This window comes from Camelus bactrianus, chromosome 13 (assembly GCF_048773025.1).
Source record: "Camelus bactrianus isolate YW-2024 breed Bactrian camel chromosome 13, ASM4877302v1, whole genome shotgun sequence".
Lineage (NCBI taxonomy): Eukaryota > Metazoa > Chordata > Mammalia > Artiodactyla > Camelidae > Camelus > Camelus bactrianus.
This window is the reverse complement of record NC_133551.1, coordinates 15,609,705-15,635,235: the sequence shown is the minus strand read 5'-3', so window position 1 is coordinate 15,635,235 and position 25,531 is coordinate 15,609,705. Positions and strand designations below refer to the sequence as shown.

Sequence of the window (25,531 nt, the reverse complement as noted above, 5' to 3'; positions counted from 1 at the left end):
CTATCAGAATGCTATTAAGTTTTTAAGCACTTTCAAATTCTGTACTTCTTTTGCTAGAGAGGGGTAACAAATGTTTTGTGGATTGGTGAACTAGTAACAAATATTTCCTGGCTTGCTCTGATCAGAGGGCCACACTTTGGATAATCCTGTGTTAGACATCCAAGTGGAAATGTCTCTTAGACAGCTGAACGTGGAAATCTATCTTTGTCACCAAAGGGCAGAGGCAACGTCTGTAATTCACTTTGAACAGAATTTCAGAGTAATTTTGATTCAACAACTATTCATTGAGCACGTAGCACATTTGAGGCACAATGCAGCCTCTTTATGGCTGTGCTATGTAGAAGGGACAGATTAAGATCTGTGGGTAATCTGGACAGGCTAGTAATCTGGCATCCCTTCATACTAATATTCTTTAAAATTTTATTTACCATTTATGTAGTGGAAATAGGGGAAAAATGATTGCTGCTAACAAACATGCACACCCTTCCTTTACATTCAAAATAATTTATTAAACACAATTTTCTCAACTAGTTTCTAAGTAAATTGTTATTGGGAGCATACTGAACTGTTCAAACTTTAAATGTTAAAACTGGCTGAACTCAGGGGTGGAAACATTGCCCTTTGACTAAACCTTGTGATTTGTACCCTCACGTGGCAAAAATATTCAACATAGATTTTATTGCAGATCTGAAGCTGTATACTTGGTTGAGAGGAGAATCAAGTTTCTCTCTCCCTGGTCCCCTGTGGGGACCTGAACTAATTGACACCCTGCGTCCAGTTCACCCCTGTGAAGTTTCGTCTCTTTTGAAGAATGTCCTTCACGGCAGCAGTGTGGTTGCTCCCACCCTTTATCTGACTTGGTTCCAAGGAAAGCATCATTATCCCAGATTCTGCAGATGTAAAACTGAGATATAGAGAGTGTAACAACTTGTCTGATGTCACTTTTCTGGAAAGCGACAAATTTAGGTTCCGACATAATTTTCTAACTTTAAGGAAAGTATTATTTGAATGATTCCACTTTAAAAAATATTAAAAATGTCCCAATGGTAATAATCATCATACATGCAGAATTGATATTTCACTGCCTCTTGATCCTATTGACATTGTGAGACTATCACCACCATACGATGCCTCTCCCACCACCAACTGTCTCTGGTGTAGAGAGTGGAGTCTCACCTATACTCACAAGTAAGCCCACCCTGCTACCAAGTGGCCCCATATTTTCCTCCTCAGCTCCTGCATCAGCGCCCCCTAGAGACACCTGCCACCACAGCCAGCAGACAACCCACTGGGCCTCACCTTCCTTTGTGGGAGGGACCGGCAGTTCTGATGGGGAAGCCCCCGTTAGACTGAAGTCATTCTGTGCAGAAGTCATAGAATGCCTAGCACCTCACTTTAGTGTCACACACATTCTGATTTCTTACTGAAGTTTTAGTCCATTTATTTCTAGCTTTGCCACAATTGGTCCTCTCTTCCAATAGGTAAACTTTGTTCCCAGGTCAGACTTCTCTGTCTGTTTTCTCATTTCTGAACCTGAGTACTCTTCCGGGACAATCTTCAGTTCCTCCTGCTATAGGCTGTGATAATTTCCCCAAGCACTTTGCAAACATGTCAGAATCCCAGCAATCTAGGGTTCAAACAGGGACACTTCCTTCTCTCCTACCCTCTTTCCCTCCCAGGTGTACTGATGCAGACAGACAAAAGGCATAAAGATTCCTATTAAGGGTCCTCGGGCCCTGGTTTCTAAACTAACTCTTGAAAAATTTTTAAAAGAGGTGGGGGAATCAAGCACTAAAGTAATAAGTAGTAAAAATCCACCTCATACCCAGTTTGTCAGATTACCCTTTGTACACCCAATCTGAAGCTTACCAAGATGTCCTTAAATCATCAGAGAGGTATTTTCAGTAGCAGCTTCTTGACTTACTACATTTTCACTCAACTAGTAAAACTAAAACTAACTTTTAAAGATCTTCAGATTTCCGGCAGATTGAGTTCAGCATCCCCTGGAAGAGCACTGAGTTGTTCGTTAGCCACTGTGGGGATGCTTTATTTCTGACCACTCCCAGGAAAGAACAGATGTTCAGGCAATCATTTATAATTTGAATTTGTGACAGGAAGAAATTACTCAACATTTTCCATTTGATTTCTGACTCTCTTGGTATCAGGACTTGTGACTCACTCCTCCGAATGGACATTCCCTTGGGGTGTCTGTGAAGAAGAGATGCCAGAAAGGCTTGCTGTCTCATCCAAATCACAGGGTTATAATATTTACTTCCTTAAATCTGACTGCAAGGATTATGATTTTTTTGTTTACGAATAGGAAGTTCTTTGGAAGAATACAAAGAAACTTTGATTAGACAGCTTTTTCTAGATTTGCTGTCAAGAATAGTCAATCAATTAAATGAGTCAACATATATTAAATATCCATGTCAGATACTGTGCTAAACAATGGAGATATAAAAGAAGGAGACACCTCTAAAGTCTGGTAGCAAGGGTTAGGGGGACAGCCATATAAACAAGCCATTGCAACACAGTGTAATACTTGCAATAATGGAAAAACTGAGGAAAGAGTGACTAATTCTGCTGGTGTCTGGATGGGTTCCAGGCAAGATGATATTTGAGTTGGATCTTGAAAAATAATTAGGAGTTTACCAGATAATGCAGATGAAGAAAGGCATTAGAGGTAGAGGCAGAAGTAGAGGCAGCGGGATGAACAGGTGCACAGCTGTTAAAGGGCGTGGCCTACTTAGGGAGCAGCCACGGGCTCTGCAGAACCAGAGCTCTGCCTCCCTTCTGGGACACAGAAACTCCTGGACCTGGGCAGCAGTGTGTCAGGAGCTGTGGAAAACCACAAGGTGAGCATGTCACAGCTGCCTGGGGCTCCTTTGAGTTTATTCAATTTTATGTCAATTTAGTTAATAATGATTTTAGACATTTCCCCCAGTTTTACTGAGATAGAATTGAGTAAGCATTTTAGACATATTAAAAAAATGAAAACAAACATGAACACACTGTGGAGCAGAATGCAAAAACCTCATGAATTCTTTGTATGAAAAAAATATATCTCTGCTGCCGAAATCTATTTCAAGCTATAACCCCTCTTACTATCAGCCTATTACCAACCCCCAACCCCTATGGTTTCACGTTTCTTGGCTCTTAAGGGGTTCAGTTGAGACACACTGTGCTAAAATGTGGGTTGAGTTGGGGAGAGAGGCAGGAAGTGAGGTTAGAAATATAACTCATTATCTTCCAGATATCTTTAAGGCATCTTTCAGAACCCTGTTTGTACAGGGTTTCACATGCCAGATTTAGAATATGTAAGCAGGATGTTATCAAGATTGAAGCTCTGTTTCAGAACATACTGTGACACCTTAGCAAATAAATTAGAGAGGAAGAGAGAGAACAAATCAAGAGAACATTATCATCACCTGAAATAAGTCAGAGGCAGTAAAGATGGCTAAGAAGAGATGGATTATTTGAGAGATAATTTAGAAAAGGAAAATGACAGGATTTAGTGACATGTTGACTGTAGGTGGGAGGAGTCAGGGATGACAGATTTCTAGCTTTGCAAATTAATAGACAGTAGGTACTGTTAGCTAAAGGAGAAAATAAAGAAGTAAAAAAAGTTTCCAAATGATACCTGAAAGAGGTGTGAAAAATAATAAGTTGACTTTCACTTCTGCTACGTTGGTGATGTCTCTGGTACAGTAATTACTCATTCAGTATCTTTATTCATTTATTTACTCAGTATCTTTATTTGGCACCTATTAAACACCATGAACTAAGCTCAACATGTTTGGAAATATCCAAGAGGTAGTGGAAATTCAGGTCTGGAATTTATGAGATGTAATAGGCTGAGTATAGAAATGGAAGTCACTGATGTGTTTGGAGAGAGAATTAAATCTAAGGGGGTATAGATGTGATGCCATGAGGAGAGAGCAAAGAGTAAGAAAAGAAGGCTTTTCCGGACTGAGCCCAGGGGAAAACTAACTTTTCAGTGTCAGGGAGTGGAAGAGCCTGCGATAAAAGTCTCCACAACGTCACAATGATGAGTAGTCCTCCTAGTTTTATTTTTTAATGATTTCTTTAGTAAAATTTATTTGCATTTTGCAAACCCAAGTTATTCAGATATTTGAAAGACTGTACCTGACCTTGCTACACACCATGTAATGTCATCATACTTAGGATCATTTAATTTCAGATACGTTAAGAATCTGTAAGCTTATTGCCAAATATTTTCATTTAAATTGGGTGCAAAAAATTGATTTAGACCAATTCCAGCGGTCAGTTGAATTACTTTATTAAATTCTGCCAGCTTACCAATTAGGCGGTTTTAATTGTTTTTTAAAGGAGGGGAGAGCCGGTAACAGTGTTCAGAGAGATGAGCTGGACTGTATGAACCCCACAGGACCCGTAATCATAAAGTGAATCTTGCTGTTGCTGAAGGATTTAATCTTCTTCCTCTGAGACCCTTACTTTCATTTTGAATCAAGCTCTATACAAAAGTTATTTTGGCAAGAAGAAAATGTAACACATTAGAAGTTCTGGGCCACCACGATCGAGCCAAATTTTCTCTACTTTACACGGGAATCTAGGGTAGATTCCTGGGAGGGCCTCAGGTCGCAGCTGGGGTGGGCAGAGCAGCAGCCCTAAGGGATTCTGAGCCCGAAATCTTCAACCATCCTTCACTCCTTGCTGCTAGAGAACACAGCCTAGAAGGGCTCTCCCTTGAGTATGGCTGCGCTGGGTGCGAGGCATGGTCCAAGCCTGACAGACCTGGGGTCAGGCCGGGCTGCCGTCCTCAGTGCACCTAAATTGCGCAACTCCTTCCTTGCTAGTGGGAAACTGCGTACTTCTCCGTGTCTAGTTGCGTGACGTCAGCGTCACAGTAACCAATCACAAGGCTGCTCTCAAAGAGGCTGCTAGGGAGCGGGCTCTGTATTGGTGGTGCTGCTTTGTCAATCCCAGCAGAGGACGAGCCTCTTTTTTCTTAGCAACGGGTGCGTCTCGGCAACAGCCAGCCAGGGGAACTGCAGTTTGTTTGGGGGGCTTCGGAGAGAGGAGAGTCAAACTACCATCTCCAGCTCCCGAAGAAACTTTTCTCCAGGGTTTTGCAAAGAGGCTTCTTTTCCCTTCGGTTTAGCAGCATCAGGTAAGGGAAGCTCTGAATGGGAAGGGAGGCTTAGAATCAAGTATTTTGCTCACTTTTCCAAAGACGTTTAAAACACCCTCTGTGCCCAGTGAAGATTACAAAAATGTGCAAAACTTCCTCTGCTTTCAAATAACTTCCAGCCTAGCCAGGAGACAAAAGTCGCAACGAGAGAGCAGTTAACGACACTCTAAGAACTTTGAGGGCATGTACTAGGTCATGTTCACAGGTTTTGTATCCTCAGTGCCTGTCATTGTCTGTCTCCCTTGTGATCCCATGTTTTTATTTGATGCATGGGCTTCACCAGGCTGCAGGTTCTGCGCAAAATAGTTAGGAACTCCTGGTATAGAAGGGTATGTTGAAGGCCTGAGCTAGAGCAAGTTATGGGAAAGGAGAGTTTGGAATTCAGGAGATATTTCAAAGGGAGAATTGATGATTTAGCATCTACTTAAATAAGCAGATAGCTCATCTTGGAAAGGAATGAAAGTAGGTTAGAAGGGGAGGAATGAACTGTAGACTAATAAACATTGTAGAAATGGTTATCTCTGGAGGGTGGATGCCATGTACTTCTCAGAAGATGGCCAGAGAGTCCAGGAGAGACTTGGAGCTTGGAATGCTTAAATATTTGTAAGCATTATCTTTCACAAATTCTGTTTTGAAAATGAGTCAGCTGTAGTGGCTTTGAAAATCAGTTGTAGCACAAGCCCCTGGGTAGGCACAGCCATTATTTTAGGAGCAGATGAAATATCTCTTCTGCTGCTTTTGATTGTAATGAATTTATTTCAGCTGGGAACAGAAAAAATGTGGTCAGCATTTCAGAGTAATCTTAGTGAATGATATCTGTATTGAAAAATTTTCATGACCTTTCATAAGTCAATTTAATGGGAAAAATTGGAAAATATAATATCGCACATTCACTACATGAAATATGCAATTAGTTTTATGGGAAAATTTTAGTAAGACCTACTGTAATTAAAAAGTGACATGTTTATTTGGGATTTGTTTTTAAAAGGAAAATCTGCCCCCCAAATAAACCTTGAATAGATAAGTGTGTTTATTGAAATTATGCAGACTACATCACTCATTTGATTTTGATATCACCAATGACAGCTGATTTATTTTCTAGACACAATATTGGTAGAGTTTTTATTATTTGAAGTTATTAAAATAAACTATAGAATTTTGCCTGAAACACAAATACAGTGTAAGTAGTCTTTTTTTTTCAGTTTAGACTGTATTTATCAGGCTGACCTCAGCCAATGAATTTTCCGTCTATGATGCCTAGCAACGTAGATATTATGCTTTTTAATTAAGAAGGATTAAGACCTCTAAAAGCCTGTGGAACAACCTGACCCTCCTTTTTCCTTGGTCACCAGTCAATATTTTAGACACAAGAGTTAATATTTGCAAAAGTAATAAATGAGCTGTTCTGTTAAGGCAGCACACATTTAATGTTTGTTCCAATTTTGTCACCTAACAGACAAATTAGGTGGTAAATTAACTTTGTTTTCCCCGAAAATTGGAAAATACCAAATTACCCACATGTCATTTAATAGCATTTGAAAAGAACTGGGTGCATATGATTACTTTGATGATTTCTTGGGTTGATTGTGTTAAACTGATATATATGTTCAAGCAGCACCTGGTAATCCCTGGAGCCTGTGAATATTTTTCTATACATGGCAAAGAAGAATTAAGATTGCTGATGAAATTAAAATTGCTGACCTTAAAATAGGGAGATTATCCTGTATTATCTAGTGGGCCCAAGGTAATCACAATGGCTGTTAGAAGTGGAAGAGGGAGGAAGGAGAGAAGGCCAGAGGATGCTGTGTGAGAGGGAAGTAACCCACTGTTGCTGGCTTTGACGATTGACAAAGAGGGCCCACAAGCCAAGGAATGCTGGGGGCTTCTAGTTTTCCACAGAAAAACTTTTGGAGGTATTCTCTGGGGGTGCAAATAAGGACACAGTGGATACATGTACACAGTCTAGGACAGAAGTACTATTTAAATTATGTTACTTTAAAATTATGTCCAAATATGCACATTGTGGGCCTGTGTCTGCCCATGGACTTTAAGCCTGTGTTTGTAGCTGGGGCACCTGCCTAGGCGCCGGGCACAGGGCAGCACAGAGCAGCTCCCTGGAGTGGAACCTGAAGCAGGGGCAGGGGATCCAGAGCTCCGTTGTGCTTCCGCCGCAGGGCTGTGGCGGAAACCTTGCAGTGTTGGCAGGTTGCCTCCTTGTGCTTCAGCTGAACGGCTCTGCTGGAGTGGCAAGATCTCTTTAGGAAGACTTTTGTCGCCAAAAACCTTTGGTCACAGAACACCCATTCTATGAAGATACATATTGACTTAGCCAAAGGCAAAACTTAGAAAACATATTCTTATGTTTACTGAATGACAGTACTTACTGTTGGAGACTATAAACCAGAATTTACTAACGATATTTTCTCTTTATGCAGCCTAAGTCTGAGCCATGGCTCCCAAACCTCAAAAACGAAAGATCTCAAAAAGAGGCAAAAATAAAATAACGTTACCTGGTAAGACTGTGATTTCATTAATGGGCTTTTTAAGCGTTTAGTACTTGTATGTGTATTAGCAGCCAAAATGATCATAGTTTTATGTCTCAGATAAACATCTTTGCTGTCATAAAGTCAAACACAAGTGGAATTCAAAACCTGGGGATTTATTCTTTTTTAGTATGTTTATTTTATTGAAGTAGAGTTGATTTGCAGTGTTTCAGGTATACAGCAGAGTGGTTCAGTTATGCATATACATGTGTATATCTATTATTTTTCAGATTATTTTCCATTACAGGTTATTACAAGATATTGAGTATAGTTCCCCATGCTTAGGTCCTTGGTGTGTAACTACTTTATATATAGTAGTTTGTATCTATTAATCCCAAATTCCTAATTTATCCCTCCCCTGGGGATAGATTCTTATTTTTTATTCATTTCATTACAATATCAATTAAATGCCATATAATAAATGTCGTAGCAAATATATCACTATGAGATAATTCTGTGAGAAAAACAATTATTTCAGTTTCTGTCTATTGAATTATTCATAAAATAGCTTAAATCTTTATTGTGTATTTGCTTTTATGTTTTGTGTTAAGACTTGGTAAAAGATTGTAATAAACTAAGATACGTATTTGATTCAAAAATGTAAATTTAACATCATTTTATTATATTCCAGTTAGTGAAGAAGCAGAACCTATAAATATGGAGAGCATGGGTAAGTGGAAATACAATTCAGAATTTATGTCCCCAGTTCTACGATATTTTAATATGTAATAAGCAAGTAAGAATACTACAAATTGAAGTGACTGATCAAAATGTGCAGGGACTAAAATGACATCGTGTCATTTGTAATATAAAATAAAATTTTTAAAGAAAGAATACAAAGTAATAGTGGAAGAGAGAATTTCAAACTGAGAAATAGACTAGAACCAAGCAGTCCCTTAAAAATCCAGCATTGTATGATTATTAGGAGACTGTTTGTAACTGTAAAGTGTGGTAAATCTGCAAGTTATGACTTTTATTATAATAATCTCAAACTCTGGCTCTTGGGCAATATTTATCTGTTCGTCATGGTAGGATTCCACTATTTCAAGGAGAGAGGCTGATTTTTAATCAAATAAGCTAAAACTTAGACAACCAAACTAATGTTGTTCCTAATTTTTGAGGTGACATAATCTTAGTCCAACAACTTCTTATTTTTGTTGTTGTTGAAACTCTCTTTAGAGTTGCCTTAGAGGATGCACTTCCTGTTTGGAAACAGAGGGGAAACAGTGAGGGTATGGAGGAGGAAGCTCGAAAAGCCTTGGATACCATCATAAAGGTTTTGGCTTTTCATCTTGTAGGTTGAGGAACTATTGGCAGCATTTAAGCAGAGAGGTGACACGATCTGACTTCTGTTTGTAAAGGGCCAGCCTGGCTACTCTGTTGGGAATTGCAGGAGCAGGCACTGAAGCCAACACTAGTTAGGAAGCTATTGTGACAAGCCAGGAAAGAGATGGTGGTGGCAGGGCCAGGGTGGCAAAGGGGTGCAGGTGTGGAGTGTGGAGGTGGGGAGGCGGTGGGAGGATGTCAGCTGTTAGTAAGCGGCACTGGAGCAGGGTGTGCTGCCCAGAAAACACTTACTGAATTCATGAATGTACCACCCAGAAACATGGGTCTCATCTTTGACTCCTTTCTCCCCCTCAACACCTCCTCGCTTGCACCTAAACCATCCCAAGTCCTGTCTGTATATCTCAAACCCATCCAGTTCACATGATCTCCATATCTACAACTGTAGCCTCCGCATCCCTCATTTAGATTAGTTCCTTAGCCCTAACTGGTATCCCTCCTTCCACTCAGCCTCCTCCAATGCATTCTGCGCACAGAAACCCTTCTGACTTGTCTCTTTCCTCCTTAAGCTCTCCCATGGCTTTTCTTTGTCTTTATAGTGGTCCTGGCCCACCTTCTTCTCTGACCTTGTCTCTCCATCCTCTCTTGCTAACTACAGCTCATTGGCCTTGCTTAGCACAAAACATACCCAATTCGTTCCTGCCTCAGGACCCTTGCTCTCGTTCTCCTCGGTGCCTGGACAAGCCTTCCACGCAGCTCTCTCCTTCTCATCTTTCAGATCCAGACTCCAATCCCATCTCCGCCAGAGGCCTTCCTTGAAGGCATCTCTTTCACCTAGTACACTATTTTATTGCCTTCATTGCACTTATCATAATTCTGAAGTTAAAGTACAGTCAATTCTCATTACTCGTGGAAGCTCTATACAGTTGCTGCAAACACTGAATTAGCAAATCCTGAGCCATTGCTCCTAAGGGAGATACAGGATTAGGTTCCTGCAAACCTCTGGTCACGACATTTCATTAACCAATCAATACATAACCTTGCGTTATGTGTGTTTCTGTTTAAAGACAACTTATTTATGTTGTTGAATCATTAACACTGAACTCACAGCCAACGGCACTATGACTCCTGCTTGACGGATGCGTATCTAATACACGTGTTTTCTCTGTGAAACACATCGCAGCCTTCTTGTGCTTAGGAGCACTGGACAGCACTTTAGCAGGAAGCTTGGGGACCGTTTTAGACAGCCAAATCACAAATACAGAGCACAAAAATGTGAAAAACATGGTACTACATAAACAGTGGAAGCAGACAGAAGATGGTAGAGCATTGTCTTGTTTGATCTTAGCTGGCAGTGTGCACATCGGGCAGCTCACGTATTTTGGCCACTCTCAGCATGTCCACTAATGACTGTGAAAGTACCACTATTGATCTTGGGGTTATAAATACATCTTAGCAAGTGAATTTGCAAATACAGGATTTGTGGATGATAAGGATGGTGCATATTTATATGTTCATGCGTTTATAAGCTATTTCCACACATACCCATGCTGGCTCCTTCCCTTTTCTCGCTCTCTCTCTGTTCACCACTGTACCGCAATGCCTAGAACAGATCTCGACACATAATAAACACTCAGCAAATATGTCGATTGCTTGAATAAAAGAATGAATGAATTGCTTTCCCTGTTCCTCCTGTCTAATCAGACCACGAGCACTGCTGCCCTCCTTAGTTCTATGTTCTGTCTCTCACCCTGTGTTCTCCTAGACTGCACTTGTCACCATTTGTCCTTATGTATTTCTGAGTGTATTTGTCTGTTTAGTGTCTGTCTCCCCCTCTAGATTGTGTACCCTGGCACTCGCACCATGCTTTTCACATCGTAGGTGCTCAGTACATATTTCCTGACTAAATAATTGACTGGTAAGAAAATCCATGAACCTGAGAATGGGACATGATGGGGATGTTTCAGCTGGAAGTAAATGGACTGAAAAATAAAAGTGAGTATGTTTCTTTAAAGAGAAAAAAAAATCTCAGTACTTTGTAGTGAAACTTGAGGGCAGGTTTTGACTTAGCACCCCTTGTCCTAGAACCTCTCCCTGTACCCGCAGACTCCCCTCAGGCAGCATCAGGACCCCTCGGACTTCCTAGCTGTGGGGTCCTGACATTGTCAGCTGTCACTCAGGGCTTGTGGCTGTCATGCTGCAGGGGATGAGGACCCTCTTTCCTACCAGGGAAGCAAGGGACCAACAGACTAGCTAAAAACTCTCCTAAGGGCCTAACAGGCAACGTCTGGAGGTTTCTAGAGAATCCGTATAATTTTTATAGGTAGTTAACTTTTATGGAGAAACAGCTTTGTGCCAGGCACACCCCCTCATCCTTCTAGCTCTAGGAAGTAAGCAGCACTGTGGCCATCACAAGATGGAGGTGCTGTGACCCTAGAAGTTAAATAATTTACCAAATTATAAGTCACACCTTAATACAAGTTAGAGTGTCTGTGGTTATATTAATGGCCTATTGCTTCTATAACAAATTACCACAAATTTATTATCATACAGTTTTGGAAATCAAGAGTCTGAAATTACTTTCACTGGGGTAAAGTCAAGGTGTTGGCAGGGCTGGTTCCTTCTGGAGGCTCTGAAGGGACAATCTGTTTTCTTACCTTTTTCAGCTAAAGGCTTCCTGTAATCATTGGCTCTTTGCCCCTTCCTCTTCCTTCAAAGTCATTGTCATAGCATCTTCTAATCTTTCTCTCTCTTTGACCTCGGCCTCCCTGTCACATCTTCCTTGACGTTGACCCTCCTGCCTACCCTCCTCTTATAAGGACCCTTGTGATGACATTGGACCCATCTCAGAAGCCCAGTAATCTCCCCACCTTAAGATCCTTAACTTAATCCCACCTGCAAGCCCCTCTTGTCATATAAGGCAGCATATTCACAGGCTTCAGGAGTTAGGACATGGATATCTTTGGGGGGACATTATTCTGTTTACCACAAGTGATGAATAGCATGGTTTTTGAAGTTAGCCAGATGTGGTTTAAGTCATAATTTTGCTACTGAATGACTGTGTGACCACAAATGACTTCAGCTGTCTGCTCTCTGCTTCCGCATCTGAAGAACAAGGGTGTGATACCTACCTCACGAGCTTACTGCAGAAGTTAAATTAGGTAGTTCACGTGCATCTCCTTGCAGAGGGCTGTCACAGAGAAGGTTCCCATTAACTGTTGTTACTATTTTTAAAAAATACCATCAAGATAGAGAAATAAATAAACAAATGACAATGAAGTGTCCAAAAAGAGACTTACATATATACAGTCAGTTAACTGATTTTCAACAAAAGTGCAAAGGCAATTCAGTGGAGAAGGGATAATCTTTTCAACAAATGATGCTGGAACAATTGAATGTCTACATGCAAAAAAGTCAGCTTCAATCCATACTGCACAGGATGTACAAAAATTATCTCCAAATGTAAAACAAAATATTATAAAACTTCTGGAAGAAGCCAGGAGAAAATCTTTGTGACCTTGGATTAGGCAAAGATTTCCTAGACGCAGCACCCAAAACCAAAAGCATAAATCTTCTGAAATCTTTGCCTACTTGATTTTTCCTTTTATGGAATACTAGTCAGAAGTAAAAAGGAATGAACCATTGCTACATGCAACAATGTGACTGAATCTAGAAATAATTATTCTGAGTAAAAGAGGACAAAGTATATACCGTGCAATTTCATTTATAAATATTCCAAACAAAGCAAACTATTATTCTATAGCAACAGAAAGCGCATCAGTGGGGGAAAAGGGGTGCTGGGAGAACCGGCAGGAGAAAACTTTCGGGGATTATGGATGTGATTCTTCATCTCAGTTGTGGTGATGGTTTCACGAGCATATGCATGTATATATATATCAAATTGTACACTTTAAATATATACAGTTTCCTATTTGTCAGTTATATCTCAATAACATCATTTTTTAAAAAAAGTAAACAGCAACCAAAATGTTTTTTAAAAAAAAGAGATATAGATGAAATGCGTGGGAGTTCATTACGTGAACTCTGTTTCAACATGCAGGACAACTGATGTGTGACCCATGGCTTGTATTGCACAGGCCACTTCCTTGCACACACAGCAGGATTCCAAGTGAGCTAGTTGTGTGCAACTTGAGTCTGGCTTTGGCTCCTGCTCTACCAGATGACTCAGTAAATAACTGCCATTCAGTGCATCCGATGGAATGTAGCCTCTGTGACATCCCTGACCACGTGCGAAGAAGGAGCAGGACCCTCCTGGGCTCTGCTGTGTTCACACATTCGAGAGAAAATACAACATGGTTGTTAGAGTGCAGGGACCATGGTTTGGATCCCAGCTCCCCTGTTTCCAACTCCCAGCCCCCGACCTTGGATACCTTATTTGGACTCAGCTAAAAGGAGGGTAGAGGGTATAGCTCAAGTGGTAGGGTGCATGTTTGGTATGCATGGGGCCCTGGGTTCAAGCCCCAGGACCTCATAAATAAATAGACCTAATTACCTTCCCCCAAATAAGTAAATTTTAAAAATTAAAATAAATTTTTTAAAAATGGAGACAATTAAGTAACCACCTCAGAATGTTGTTGTGAAGAGTAAATGAATTAATAATCCATGTAAAGTGCTTAGAGACGTTACCACAATTAACATGGCTTTTATTCACTCACATTGTTGCTCACTAGCCGCACCAGCCTGGCACCCTGAGCTGCAGGCCTTGCCCACGTGGCAGGCACCCTTGACCTCTGTAAGCTTCAGGAGGCCCTGCAGGCCTTCTCCTCTGCTCCAGCATCTTTCTCACCCTCCTGGAGCAGCCAGTATCCCACTCCGCGGAGGTGGCAGCTGAGCCCAGAGGCCATCTCGTTGCAACTCCATTGTTGTGTACCTGGAGTGCTATCTCAGTGCAGGCCTCAAAGCAATAGCAATTCTTTTGTTGAATTTAGCCAGAGACCCTTGGGGGTGGCCAGAAGCATCAGGCCTTCCTGTATCTAGTTTGGCCATTGTTCAGGAAGGGCACGGAAGTATAGACTGCAGGAGTTTTGCGTGGTCTGTTGGCTTCCAGCTGCCTGCAGTTACTGCTGATTGCCAACCCCAGCCAGAAACAGGCTCCTGGTTTTACTCACGTCTAGATAAAGGGATGTTAGATCCTATATTAAAGTTACCTTGAAAACACCCACTTAGTGTAAAAGGATTATTTTTATGAAAAATATCCAGCTGGTAGTATTTGCAGTATGTTTAGTAGGGGCAGGTGACATAGAACACTGTCTTTGTCGCTGTCTTTCCAGTTTCTTGGATGGTAGGAAGCTTCCTAGTCGTTGTGAACACCTCAGTTCACAAAGGACCTCCACGGCCTTTTTGACATCAGCTCAGTGTGAATCTCACGGCTCCACCTTGTGGGTTTTCCAAGGCAAAACTGTAGAATTTTTCTTAGGCATTGGACACTACAAATTACCGTTGGCAGTACGTTTTCGAAGGATAGCTTATATGTAAATCAAGTCACAGTTGCTTATTGAACATCTCCTATATGCCAGATGTTTGGGTTAGTATTTTGAGGGAGATAAAAATGGGCAGTTTTTGCCCCTAATTTATGAGCAACTTGTATTCCAAATGTTTATTATACCAACTGATAGCAATTGGCAATATATTTCTGTATGTAATCAGTTTTATGCATACAATCACTAAAAAAAATCCAAAATCACCTGAATATGGTACAATAGAGCCACTAGGGTGAGGGGGGTCAATGTTTCTGTGAGAAAATAAGCTCAAAATTCCAACTTGAGGGGCCACACGCACTTCTCCCCTCCAGGCACACGTGCTGAGCAGCGGGAGGGAGGCTGTCAGGACGTCCATGTGTGGGGGGCCTGGAGAGGAGGCGGGTGGGTTCTGGGACCCTGGGAGCATGAGCTGGGGGAGGGAGTTCTGGGGATAAATGCAGGACTGAGACTGGGGTAGTAGAAACTGATGGCGACAGAAAGGATAAGAAAATGAGAGAAGGCTTGAGAGAGGAGATGCCAACAGGCAAAACGTAGCTTGTCCTCTTCCATCTGCTGTCCCAGGGCTTGCTGCTGCCGAAGACTGACCTGAGGTGGGGGACAAAGGGACAGGAAGAACCGGAATGGAAGGCCCGTGAACCTCCCTCCTCTCCTGAGGGCTATCCTGGGCCGGGGGAACCAGAGGCGGGAACAGGGATTCCCTACCGCACCTCCCTCCCCACTTCCAGGCTGACTAATACGGCCTGATCTAACCAGGAAGTCAGTGGCTTTAACATGTGAAGAACTGAGGAGCAAGTCTGACTGTGAAAAGGAGCCGTAGGGAGCAGAGATACCTAGGCAGGGTCAAGGGAAGTTTTCTTGAAGTGGGAGCCCATTGAGCAAGCGGGCATGCTTGAGGGCAAACCCCACAGAGTAGGAAAGGTAGATGGGAGAGGAGGGGCTGGTGGGCCTGGAAGGCTGAGAAGGGTGGGGAGGGGCGGGCAGGTCTGCAGACCTGAGGGAAGGGCAGAAACATGGTGCCTGTGCTGATCAGCTGTTGGGCGCTCAGGGCCACGAGGCCTCCCAGGAGTCACTGCTGTCCAGACACAGGATTCTCTCTGGGAAAGGAAGTGAGGCCACCTACTGAGAGAGAGCAGCAGGTGAAGGGGCGACGGAGGGGGCGCGTTTAGGAAAGCAAACGGGTTTGATAGAGCCTAAAAGGTTGCTAATACCTTCGCACCAATAATTTCACTTTAAAACCTATCCTAAGAAAATAATTTGAAATATGATAAAATTTTATAAACTAGACATTTGTTTATAGAATAATTTATAACCATTGGAAAGAAATGAGAAAAAATGTAATGCTTACCAACAACAGAATGGTTAAAAACTATGCTGTAGAATTACATTAATTTAAAATGATGCATAAAAAATTATATAATGTCACAGTAAAAGTCTAGTGACACAATGGTACATATGAAAGGCAGGATTTAGAATTTCATGTAAGATAATATATATTGGAATCACAGCCTTCTCGCGCTTAGGATACTAGATCTACAGCACTTCAGCATTAGTGGGTCATTTCAAGTGGTGCAATCATGAACAAAAAGCACAAAAATGCAAAAAGCATTCGCACTAAGTAGGCTGTGAAAAACCTCAGCTGGGAACGTGCTTGTTAAGCAACTAAAATTTTTTCACTATAAAGTTTTCATTGTGTACATGTCCTTGAATGACTGTGAAAGCACCACGAGTATTGATTTCAATAAATAATTCTGTTGAGAAAAAAAAGAGAGACTATATATGGAGTGGCTGGAAGGAAATAGGGCAAAGTATTCATTCAGATTCTCTCTCAAAGAGAGGTAGTATTGCAGGTGATTGTTATTTTCTCTTTTAATCTTTTGACTTTTTTTTTAATAATGGATAAACTTACTTTAAAAATATGAACAATAATTTTTAAGTCTTAAAATTTTAACCAAGACAATTATTTAAAGCATAACAGTGGCATGTTTCCTAGCGTTAAGGTTTGAAATGGTTCTATTTGATGTCCAAATTCCACTTTGCCTTTCCCAGGTCATCCGGAAATTTATCCTTTGGTGTTAACTACCAAGACCCAGGAAATATTTAACTGCCGAGTAGATGAAGATATCACGGATGAACAACCTTACAAACTTATCAGAAAAGAAGATATTTTTGCAGACTTCGTAAACAGAGCTGCAGTATCTGATTTCTACCCAGTCAAAAAAATTATTCAGGTTAAGTACAGCATCACTCTTGATTTTTCACTTCTACCTCAAGAAGTTCCTGGTACATAATCTCAAAAGTTGGAGAGGTTGCTGAGTTCACATCTGGTATTTCCCATTGCTTTGGGCAAGTGCTAGCTTGCCTGTGCGTACTTGGGAACCCTTCTTGTTGGCCCTTTGTGGAAAGCACACTCCTGTCAGTGACAGATTGTCTTATTCCACATCCAGAAAAGCGTATCTTTGCTTAATTTTAACTAGAAAAGGAACCCACCCTTATTTCCCCATACTGCTTTAATTTTTCAATTCAAAATGTTGGTCCTGGTTTGTCTGCAGACACGCTTTTTAGCACAGCACCAAATAAAAGGAATGCTTCTTCTTTTTTTTCTTTTTCCTGTTAGAAATAAAATTGCATGGTAAATTTCCCTTGACCCTTTGTGTTCTAATAGCTTTTGTAAGTTAATAAAATAATTTTGCAGTTTGGGGTTATTAACCATAGATTAGCACCATGGTTATCTTCTGTGATTGACTGACTGATTGATTAGAGAAATATCAATTTTGTGTCAGTTTCTGAATAAACTGGCCACTAAATATTAACCTTCTCTTTTGATGATATTTTTGTAGGAATATCCTGGAGATGAGCTTCTGCTTGTTTATGACAAAGACTTCAGATATGGACTTAACTTTTATCTTATTGGAACTGAAGAGGGCAAGGAAAACTATTTAAATGTAAGCAAATCCCGAGTCTGTGCAATTTGTTGACTGTCAGAAGGAAGTGGTGCCTCTCGGGGGAGCCCTAGACGTGGTCATGGTTATTCTTGTTCAGCTCTGATTCCCCGGGGTGTAGAGTAGGTGAGCAGCAACTATGGGGTGAACTAACTCAGACGTCTCAGGGCAGCAGATACTCCACTTACTTGCCCTTCGTCAACCCAATTAGAGTGGAAACAGCCAATTTGGAGCATCACTGCTCTCGGCCATTCCTTGGCCTGTATTTCTGGTTCTCCTCTTGCCTTCTCCACGATGTCGGGTAGGTTACTGAACCTCTCATCCACAAAATGATGGCACCAGTTGGGCCATTGTGAAGAGTAAATGGGCTGATAGAGATAAAGCCCTTTTATAGTGCCTGGCACAAAGCTAGGTGCTCCATATGTTTGCTCTGATTATTTAATAACAAAATTTTAAAGTGACAACTTGGTTAGTGGAGAGTTAGGGGAAAAGGCTGTCAAAGATAAACAGAATATAAAAGAATGGTAGTTTCCAAAGAAAGGAAATCAGTTTACCCTTGGGGTGTAGTGTCAAAGAGGTCATGAAAGGTGACAGGTTTCTGACACTTGCCTTCAGATCTGGCATCCTGGTGGGGAGGTTTTGTCAAATTCAGTGTGAAAGGGGTTTGTGTGGTCCAATAAACAAGAAAAATAAAGGAAAACCATAGGGTTTCAAAATATCTAACACTTTTTAAATTTAAAATAATCTTTCAGTTAGCCATAACATTTTCAATTTTTATTTTTATGGTTGCTTTTCTCTGTGTTTTAATATTTTTATTATGGTGAAATATTTCAAGTGTATAGAAAAATACAGATGATGTAACAAATATCTGCACAATCACTATGCAGAATTAACAAATGTTAATATTGATCATATTTACTTCAAATTCTTTTGAAAAGAAATAAAATATAGCAGGTAATGTTCGATTCCCTCTTATAAGCTTCATAATTCCATTTTTCTAACTCCTCTCTATAAGGAACTATTACTCTAAAGTTGTTATATTCTTCTGTCCATGATTTCATGCCATTACCATGTATGTATGGTCCACAAATATTTTTTAACTTAAAATTTACACAAATTTTATCATACAAATTGTTTTGTAACTTTTGTTTTTCACTGAATTGTAAATTTCCAGGATCTGTCCATGTTGATACATTTAGATATCACATACATGCAGACTGAGTTTGCTCATTGTAGCTGTTTTACGAGATTTTATTTTCTGATTATACCACAATGTATCAACCCTTTTCCTTAATGATATTTATTGAGTTGCCCATTTTTTCTCTATTACAAATAAAGCAGCCGTGAACATCTATATAACTGTATATCTATCTGAATACCTCCTAGTGGACATCTTGGTTCAAAAAACATTCACTCTTTATTATTTAATGGATATCATATTTACTCATACATATAATCCTTTTATCCAAATTCATTTCATTAAATAATAGAAAACTAGTTGAATATTTTATCAAGTTTTCCATTCCATAGTCTTAAAGATACACAGTATCTGCTTTTTTCTTATTACATATCTTTTCCTTTTTCTACTCTCCCTTCTATTTCTTCTTTCTATATCTATACTTTCTTTTTTGTTATTTAGTCTTCCTTTTTTTTTGCTGAGTTTTTCATAATTGAAAAGCATGAAACAACAAAGAAGAAAAATAATAAGGAAGAGCTAATGAATTTATATAAAAGTAAAGTTTATCACAAAATATACATATATAGTTATAACCTAAACTTGGTCACATATTTTAGAATGCTGTTTATTTTCCTCCAGCCCCTAGAGGTACCAGAAGAACAGGAGGAATATAAAGAGCATATTCCTGAGGATCTGTATGTTTATAAGCCTCCTGTCTCCAAGCCATGGGTCTCTTTGGGTAGTGAAAAAGAAATTGACGAAGAAACGGTTAAAGAATCTACAAAACAGGTCAGCAGCTTGAATGTGATCTCTCGTCAATAACTCCTTGTAGCTGAGCAACACTTTCTCTGAGGGTCTGTATGGTTTGCTATGTTTGCTAAGGGGATATGGTTTTTCTTTTGATAGAAGAATGGTCACTGTCTTAGGTGGGTGTTATGGGTTGAATTGTGTCTCCCCCTCAAAAGGTAAGTTGAAGTCCTAACCCCCAGTATTTCAGAATGTGACCTTATTAGGAAATAGGGGAAGCTTTATCCAATATGACTGGGGTCCTTCTGAGAAGATGGTCTTGTGAAGTCAGAGACACAGGGAGAACACCATGTGAAGACGAAGGCAGAGATTGGAGTGATGTGTCTACAAGCCAAGGATTGCTGGCCATCACACCTGAAGCTAGGAGACAGACAGGGAACAGATACTATTTCAGAACCCTCAGAAGGAACCAACCCCTAACACTTTATTTCAGACTTCGAGCCTTTACAGCTGACAGAGAATAAATTCTTGTTGTTTTAAGCCACTTGGTTATAGCAACCCTAGGAAACGAACACACACCAGCCCCTGAGAGGAGCAGTTATGTGCAAGTGATGTATTACGCAAGTGTTCCATAAGAGAATGGGAAACATGGCAGGACAGAGACAAGGCAGAAACTCTGCAAGGGTGCAGTTTCAGGCAAAAGGCTGGCGGAGGTAAGGCTTCAGCCTGAACCCCTAGGGGAACTCAGAGGTGTCGCAAACAGAAGCAAAAGAGATGGGATTACATGTGTCTCCTGCCAGTCTATCACTGATCAAGATGTAAACTTCCAGTCACTTCCTGTTCTTTGTACCTTCCGGCAAAGTGGTCCCCGTAGCCCTAGAGCATCCTCCACAGAAGAGCAGCAGGTGGCGGCTGTGGGAACAGAGAGCACACGGACCTGGAAGGGTGCACAGCAAGTACACAAAGGGTCCGCGAGGATGAGGGCAGAGCATCAGTGTTGTTGACCCCACATCCGTTCTTCTCCACAGACTTGGTAATATTTCCTTTACTGCTTACATGTGTTGCAGATTACATATATGATTTCTCGAAAACGAAGTGAATTTGGTGCCCCTATTAAGTTCAGTGACCAGAATGCTTCCAGTGTAAAAGATGCCTATATTGAATGTACAGCCTACCCAGATAAAAATTTTACTCTTAAGCAACTTGAGAGAGATGTTGGCATGCAAGTCGTCCCCCAAATCAAGGACATAAGTACTCAGACAAGATGGTAAGTATGCGACGGATTTATATATATATTTTAATGTCAATTACAGTAAAATCTAGCAACATCCATGATTATTTCGAGAGATCTTTATAATAGAAATGAATTGACAGTGATGCCAGATCTCCACGGAGTAATTCATCTCAAGAAGGTGTAATTATAATCAACAACACCTTTCAAAAATCTGGGAAAATGAAATACCAATATATAAGACTATAAAGACTATGAAGTCGGGAAACGAGTGATGCTGTTAATAATTACAGTTCTGCTTTCAGAGAAGGGGCCCTGGTCATCGCTCACTTGGAATATTATCATCACCTTCTAACTGGTCTAGTCTACCACCTAAGTGATCATTCCTACGTATCGAATCAGATTGTGTTACATCGCTGCCTGCATCTCTCCCATGGCTCCCCATCACATCCAGAGCCCTTAGGATGACATCTAAGGTCCTCCTTCCTCCATGATGAGGAACTGTCTGCCTCTCCAGCCCTGTTCCCAGACAAGCCCTCCAGGCTCTAGTCTACGAGCTGCTTCCAGCTCGCAGAATACCTGCTCTTCCACATCTTCCTGCCTTTGCCCATACTGTTCCTCTGCATAAAATGCCCTTCACTACCTTATCCACCCCTCTTGACTCTAAATTCCAGTTCAATAGCCCATCCTCTGTGAGTTCCTGCAGACTCCAGGTAGAGCTGATCCCTGTCTCCTGTGGGTTCCCACTGGAACTTAGAGGTATCTTTATATATCACCAAACTGATGATCCATATTGTCCTCATCTGCTACCTGTCTGTCTGCCTTACATCCAGGCTACTTTGAGGCTATCAATGATATCATTTTACACAGCAAGTTCTTAATTAAAATTTATCCAGTGAATAAATTGGTGTGAAATGGATTGCTGATGGAATTGAGCTAGGTTTTGAATGTTGTATAAATTTGATGACATACTTAGCTAAGCCATACATATTTTTTTAGGATTAAAAAAAAAAACTTTTATTTGGAGATAATTTTAGATTCATAGAAGACAAGCAGCAAATGTTGAATATGATTTGGAGACATAGAAATGGAAAACAGCCTAAATTTTTTAAGTTACTGGAACAGTTCAAAGGGATGTGGTGACCAGAGTTTGCATGGGACCACAAGGAGACCAGCTGGGTAGGGTGGAGGGAGCCGCAGTAGCGGCAGACAGAGAAGTGGGTTCTCTGTGGCAGACAGTAGAGAACGTTGGCAACCTGAAGTGAAGGAGAGGCAAGATGGTGAAGCTATTATGAGCCAGGCAGTATGTATTGGAGAGCAGAGGAAAGAAAAAGCCTGGAGTTGAGGAGATTGGCCAAATAGGAGTCTGTTTTAACTAAACCAGGCAAAATGTGACCAGTGTCTAAAAGTAAGCCAAGAAGAAAGGGTGGAAAGCAGACATGTGTAAATACAAAATGCATAACTCCCATCATTAAAGTGAACAAAAAATGTTTGGCCTTTCCCCTATTAGCTAATTTCTCCAACTTTTTTTTTTTTTTGCAACAAAACTCCTCACAACAGTTGTCCACATTCTCTAGTTCCACTTTCTCTTCTGCCACTCTGTTTCAAGCCCACTCCAGTCTTAACAAGGTCACTGAAGACCTCCAGTGGTCTGTTTGCCTAATCCAGTTTCCAGACCCCATCTTTCTCCACTTCTGAGCAGTATTTAACATGGTTGACCATTTCTCCTTCTTTCTACACACACATTTTCCCCTTGGCTTCTGGACAATACTCACTGTACCCCTCCGAAGTCACTGGCAGCTCCTTCTCAGTCTCTTTTACTTGGTCCTCCTCCTCCTGACTTTTAAATATTAAAGGACACCTGCAGCTAACTCTGGTTGATGTTTTCTCTAACTACACTTCATCCCTGGGTGAATTTATCCAGTCCTGTGGCATTACCTATTATTGGTTTGCTGATGGCTCCCAAATCTATACCCTCAGCCTTAATCTCTCCCTCGAACTGTACACCCATTTATTCATCTGCTTCCTTAAATATCTAACAGGTGTCTCACAATGGACATACCCAACAATGAACTTTTGAGTTTCTATTTTCGAACCTGAAACTCCCCAAATCTTTCTCATCTCAGTAAATGACAATGATCTTCTTGTAATAACTCAGACCCCAAACTTTGAACTTCACTGGCTCTATCTTCAGAATATATTTACTGCTATCACCTTGGACCAAGCCGTCATCATCTCTTGCCTGGATTACTGTAATGCTTCCTAACTGGGCTTGCTCTATCCGTCCCTTCCCTTCTACATTCTGTTCTTCATAGAGGAGCCAGACTAATCCTGTTAAAATGTAAGTCATATAAATGTCTCAGACAAAACCCCTCCTGTGGCCTCCCATCCTGAAGGAACCTCCAGGGCTTCAAATGATCTGAGTCCCATTTCCCCCTCTGCCCTCATTTCCCACAACTCTGCTGGCTCATCCATTCCAGCACCACTGGCTTCCTTGTTCCTTGAATTCACCAAACCTACTCATACCTGATGTATTTATGCTTACAGCTCCGCTACAGAGGCTGCTCTCCCCCCATCCATAGGGTTTATTTGCTCCTTCATTCAGACCACTGCTTGAATGAGGCATTCCTTGACACTCCTGTATAAAAGCAGCACCCCTCACTATCTCGCCCCTTGCTTTATTTTTCTTCATGTTGCTCCCATCACTTGATATCTGTTTGTCACTGTCTCTCTTGTCTCACCTTCTCCTCACCACCACTTAGAATTTAAGCCCCATGAGACTGAGACTTAGACTATTTTTACTTCTGTATCCTCAGTTCCTAGGACACTTCCTGGCACATATTTTTTAAATGGAGGGGAAAAAAAGGAAAGGAGGAAGGAAAGGAGGAGGAGAGGGATCAAGTTAAGGAAGAATGTGCAGAATGGGTGACTGACTTGAGTTCAGTGTTAAGAGAAGAGCCATTAACTATACATTGAGAGAGGCCATGACCAGGAAAACCATGGGTCCTCAGTGTGGAACATAGTACAAACCACACTTTTCAGATCTCTGTGAACCAAAGAGTCAGACACCGTGAAGGTGCACTGTTAAAGTTCAGGCACAAGTTCATAGATACCAGGGGTCAGGACAAGACTTGGGTCAGAAGCCAGGGAGGCAGGTGGACAGACAGGCCAGAACCAAAAGAGGTGAAGAGAAAGACAAGGATTAGTAGTGCTGTCTTGGCAGAGAATTAGGACATCCGAGATCATTAAACACCAAGAAGTGAGGGTAAGACAGGAAGGAGGAGATGTGATTCATTAGCACGAAAAATAACAGATTTTGAGACAAATTTCTTAGTCAAACCAAGTATACAGAAAAGTGATGAGAATGAGTCAGCCAGGGTAGACTCAGGAGGTAGACTCAGAAAGGGAGAGTGACTTCTGAAAAAAGAGACCCTAGCCACAGGGCTTTGCAGTCAAATGCTCTACCACTGAACTATACCCCTAGCTAGGACTTTGGATTTAGTAGACCCTCAGTGACTGTTGACTAATAATGATGGACAGTTGTTTCTATGTGAATGAATAGATGAGAAATAGGATCAGGTCTTGACCCCCAGAGTGAGAATCAGAAGTAACTCAAATGGTTCGAACCCAGGCGACTTGGGAGAAGAATCCTGATGCTACTTACTAAGGTCAGAAATTAGGTGGAGAAGATGGATATATGATTGTGATGGAAGAAGGAAAAAAAATCAAAGATGAGGTTCAAAGAGTAGTGACAATGAAAACGAGGGCTTACAATGCTCTTACATAGCAGGCGTTCTTCAAAGTACTTTGCACACGTGAACTCAGTTAATCCTCACAACTGCCCTCTGAGATAGGCACTACCCCCATCTTACAAATAAAGAAACTGAGACAAAGAGAGGTTGAAAGTGAAAGCTCAGTGTTTGGAACATAATTTAAATTTTAAGCAATAATGAATAAATTTGCTGAGCAACAACTAAACAAATCACATTTTAAAAAGTAAGAATGACTCTTGAGCCATGTTGCTACTTTGATGGAACCACCGGGTGCCATGTAATTTCTTACTTATTCCTACCTGGAGGGTCTAGCGTGGGATAGAAGCTAAAAGGTGAAGCTGAGATCCGAACCCAAGTCTCTGGTTCCAACATCAACATCCTTTCTTCCCTCTGCCTTCTGCTGTGGATACTGCTCTAGGCAAGGAGCAAAGAATCAACTGTTCTATTAAATATAAACAAAATTCCCTTTACCACTGTTTGATTACTCTCCATTAATATATTTGCCTCTCACAGAGGCATTAGTATATTTTACTGAAATTTGTTCAGCAAACACAGGTTAAATACAACCTAGTTTTTTGGAGCACTTAAAAATGCGCTAAGCACTGTCTTAAAAGCTTCGCATCTGTTAACACATTCAGTCCTTACAGTGACAGCATGAGCCAGGTACTTTAAGTATTTCATTTACAGATGAAACAGCAGGCACAGAGAGGTTAAATAATTAGCTCAGGGTGACACAGCTAGTACGAGATAGAACCAGGCTGCAAGCCGGGCAGCCTGTCACCAGCGTGCACGCTCTTCAGGGCTGTGCTCTGTTATCCTTCTGTAGCCCCACACTCTAAGATGAAGGAACTCACCCAGTCTAGAGAGCGACACTGACAAAGCGCAGAGGTACAGTGCAGTGTGTCATGTTCAAGGGTGGAGGTGAACCCTGAGAGCAGACTGGATGGAATAAGCTTTCTCCCAGAGACCGTACTGCCATAACTTCCAAAATGTAAATTGTTCCTCGTTTTGTATGTTTAGAACAGAGCTTCTCAACCCCAGCACTGCTGACATTTGGGGCTGGATAATTCTCTGCTGCGAGCGGCTGCCTCAAGCACTGCAGGGTGTTTAACCGCATCCCTGGGCTCTGCCCACTAGATCCCAGTAGCACTTCCCAGTTGTGA

General features: G+C 41.1%; 1 protein-coding gene across 3 annotated transcripts in view; it reads left to right on the top strand.

Annotated features, from left to right (window-relative positions):
- The first annotated feature begins 4,971 nt into the window (after positions 1 to 4,971).
- The window catches only part of DNAI3 (dynein axonemal intermediate chain 3), a 63,638-nt gene continuing 43,078 nt past the window's right edge, over positions 4,972 to 25,531 (top strand). For 2 of the 3 annotated variants that reach the window (XM_045522956.2, XM_010963319.3), the window contains exons 1-7: positions 4,972 to 5,152; positions 7,609 to 7,686; positions 8,348 to 8,386; positions 16,548 to 16,729; positions 17,339 to 17,443; positions 19,257 to 19,406; positions 20,432 to 20,631. In XM_045522956.2, the coding sequence (XP_045378912.1) occupies positions 7,623 to 7,686; positions 8,348 to 8,386; positions 16,548 to 16,729; positions 17,339 to 17,443; positions 19,257 to 19,406; positions 20,432 to 20,631 (740 nt within the window). In that variant the 5' untranslated portion in view covers positions 4,972 to 5,152; positions 7,609 to 7,622. Of the gene's footprint in view, positions 5,153 to 7,608; positions 7,687 to 8,347; positions 8,387 to 9,389; positions 10,996 to 16,547; positions 16,730 to 17,338; positions 17,444 to 19,256; positions 19,407 to 20,431; positions 20,632 to 25,531 lie in introns of those variants that run through there. The other variant, XM_074376103.1, reaches the window with a different exon arrangement.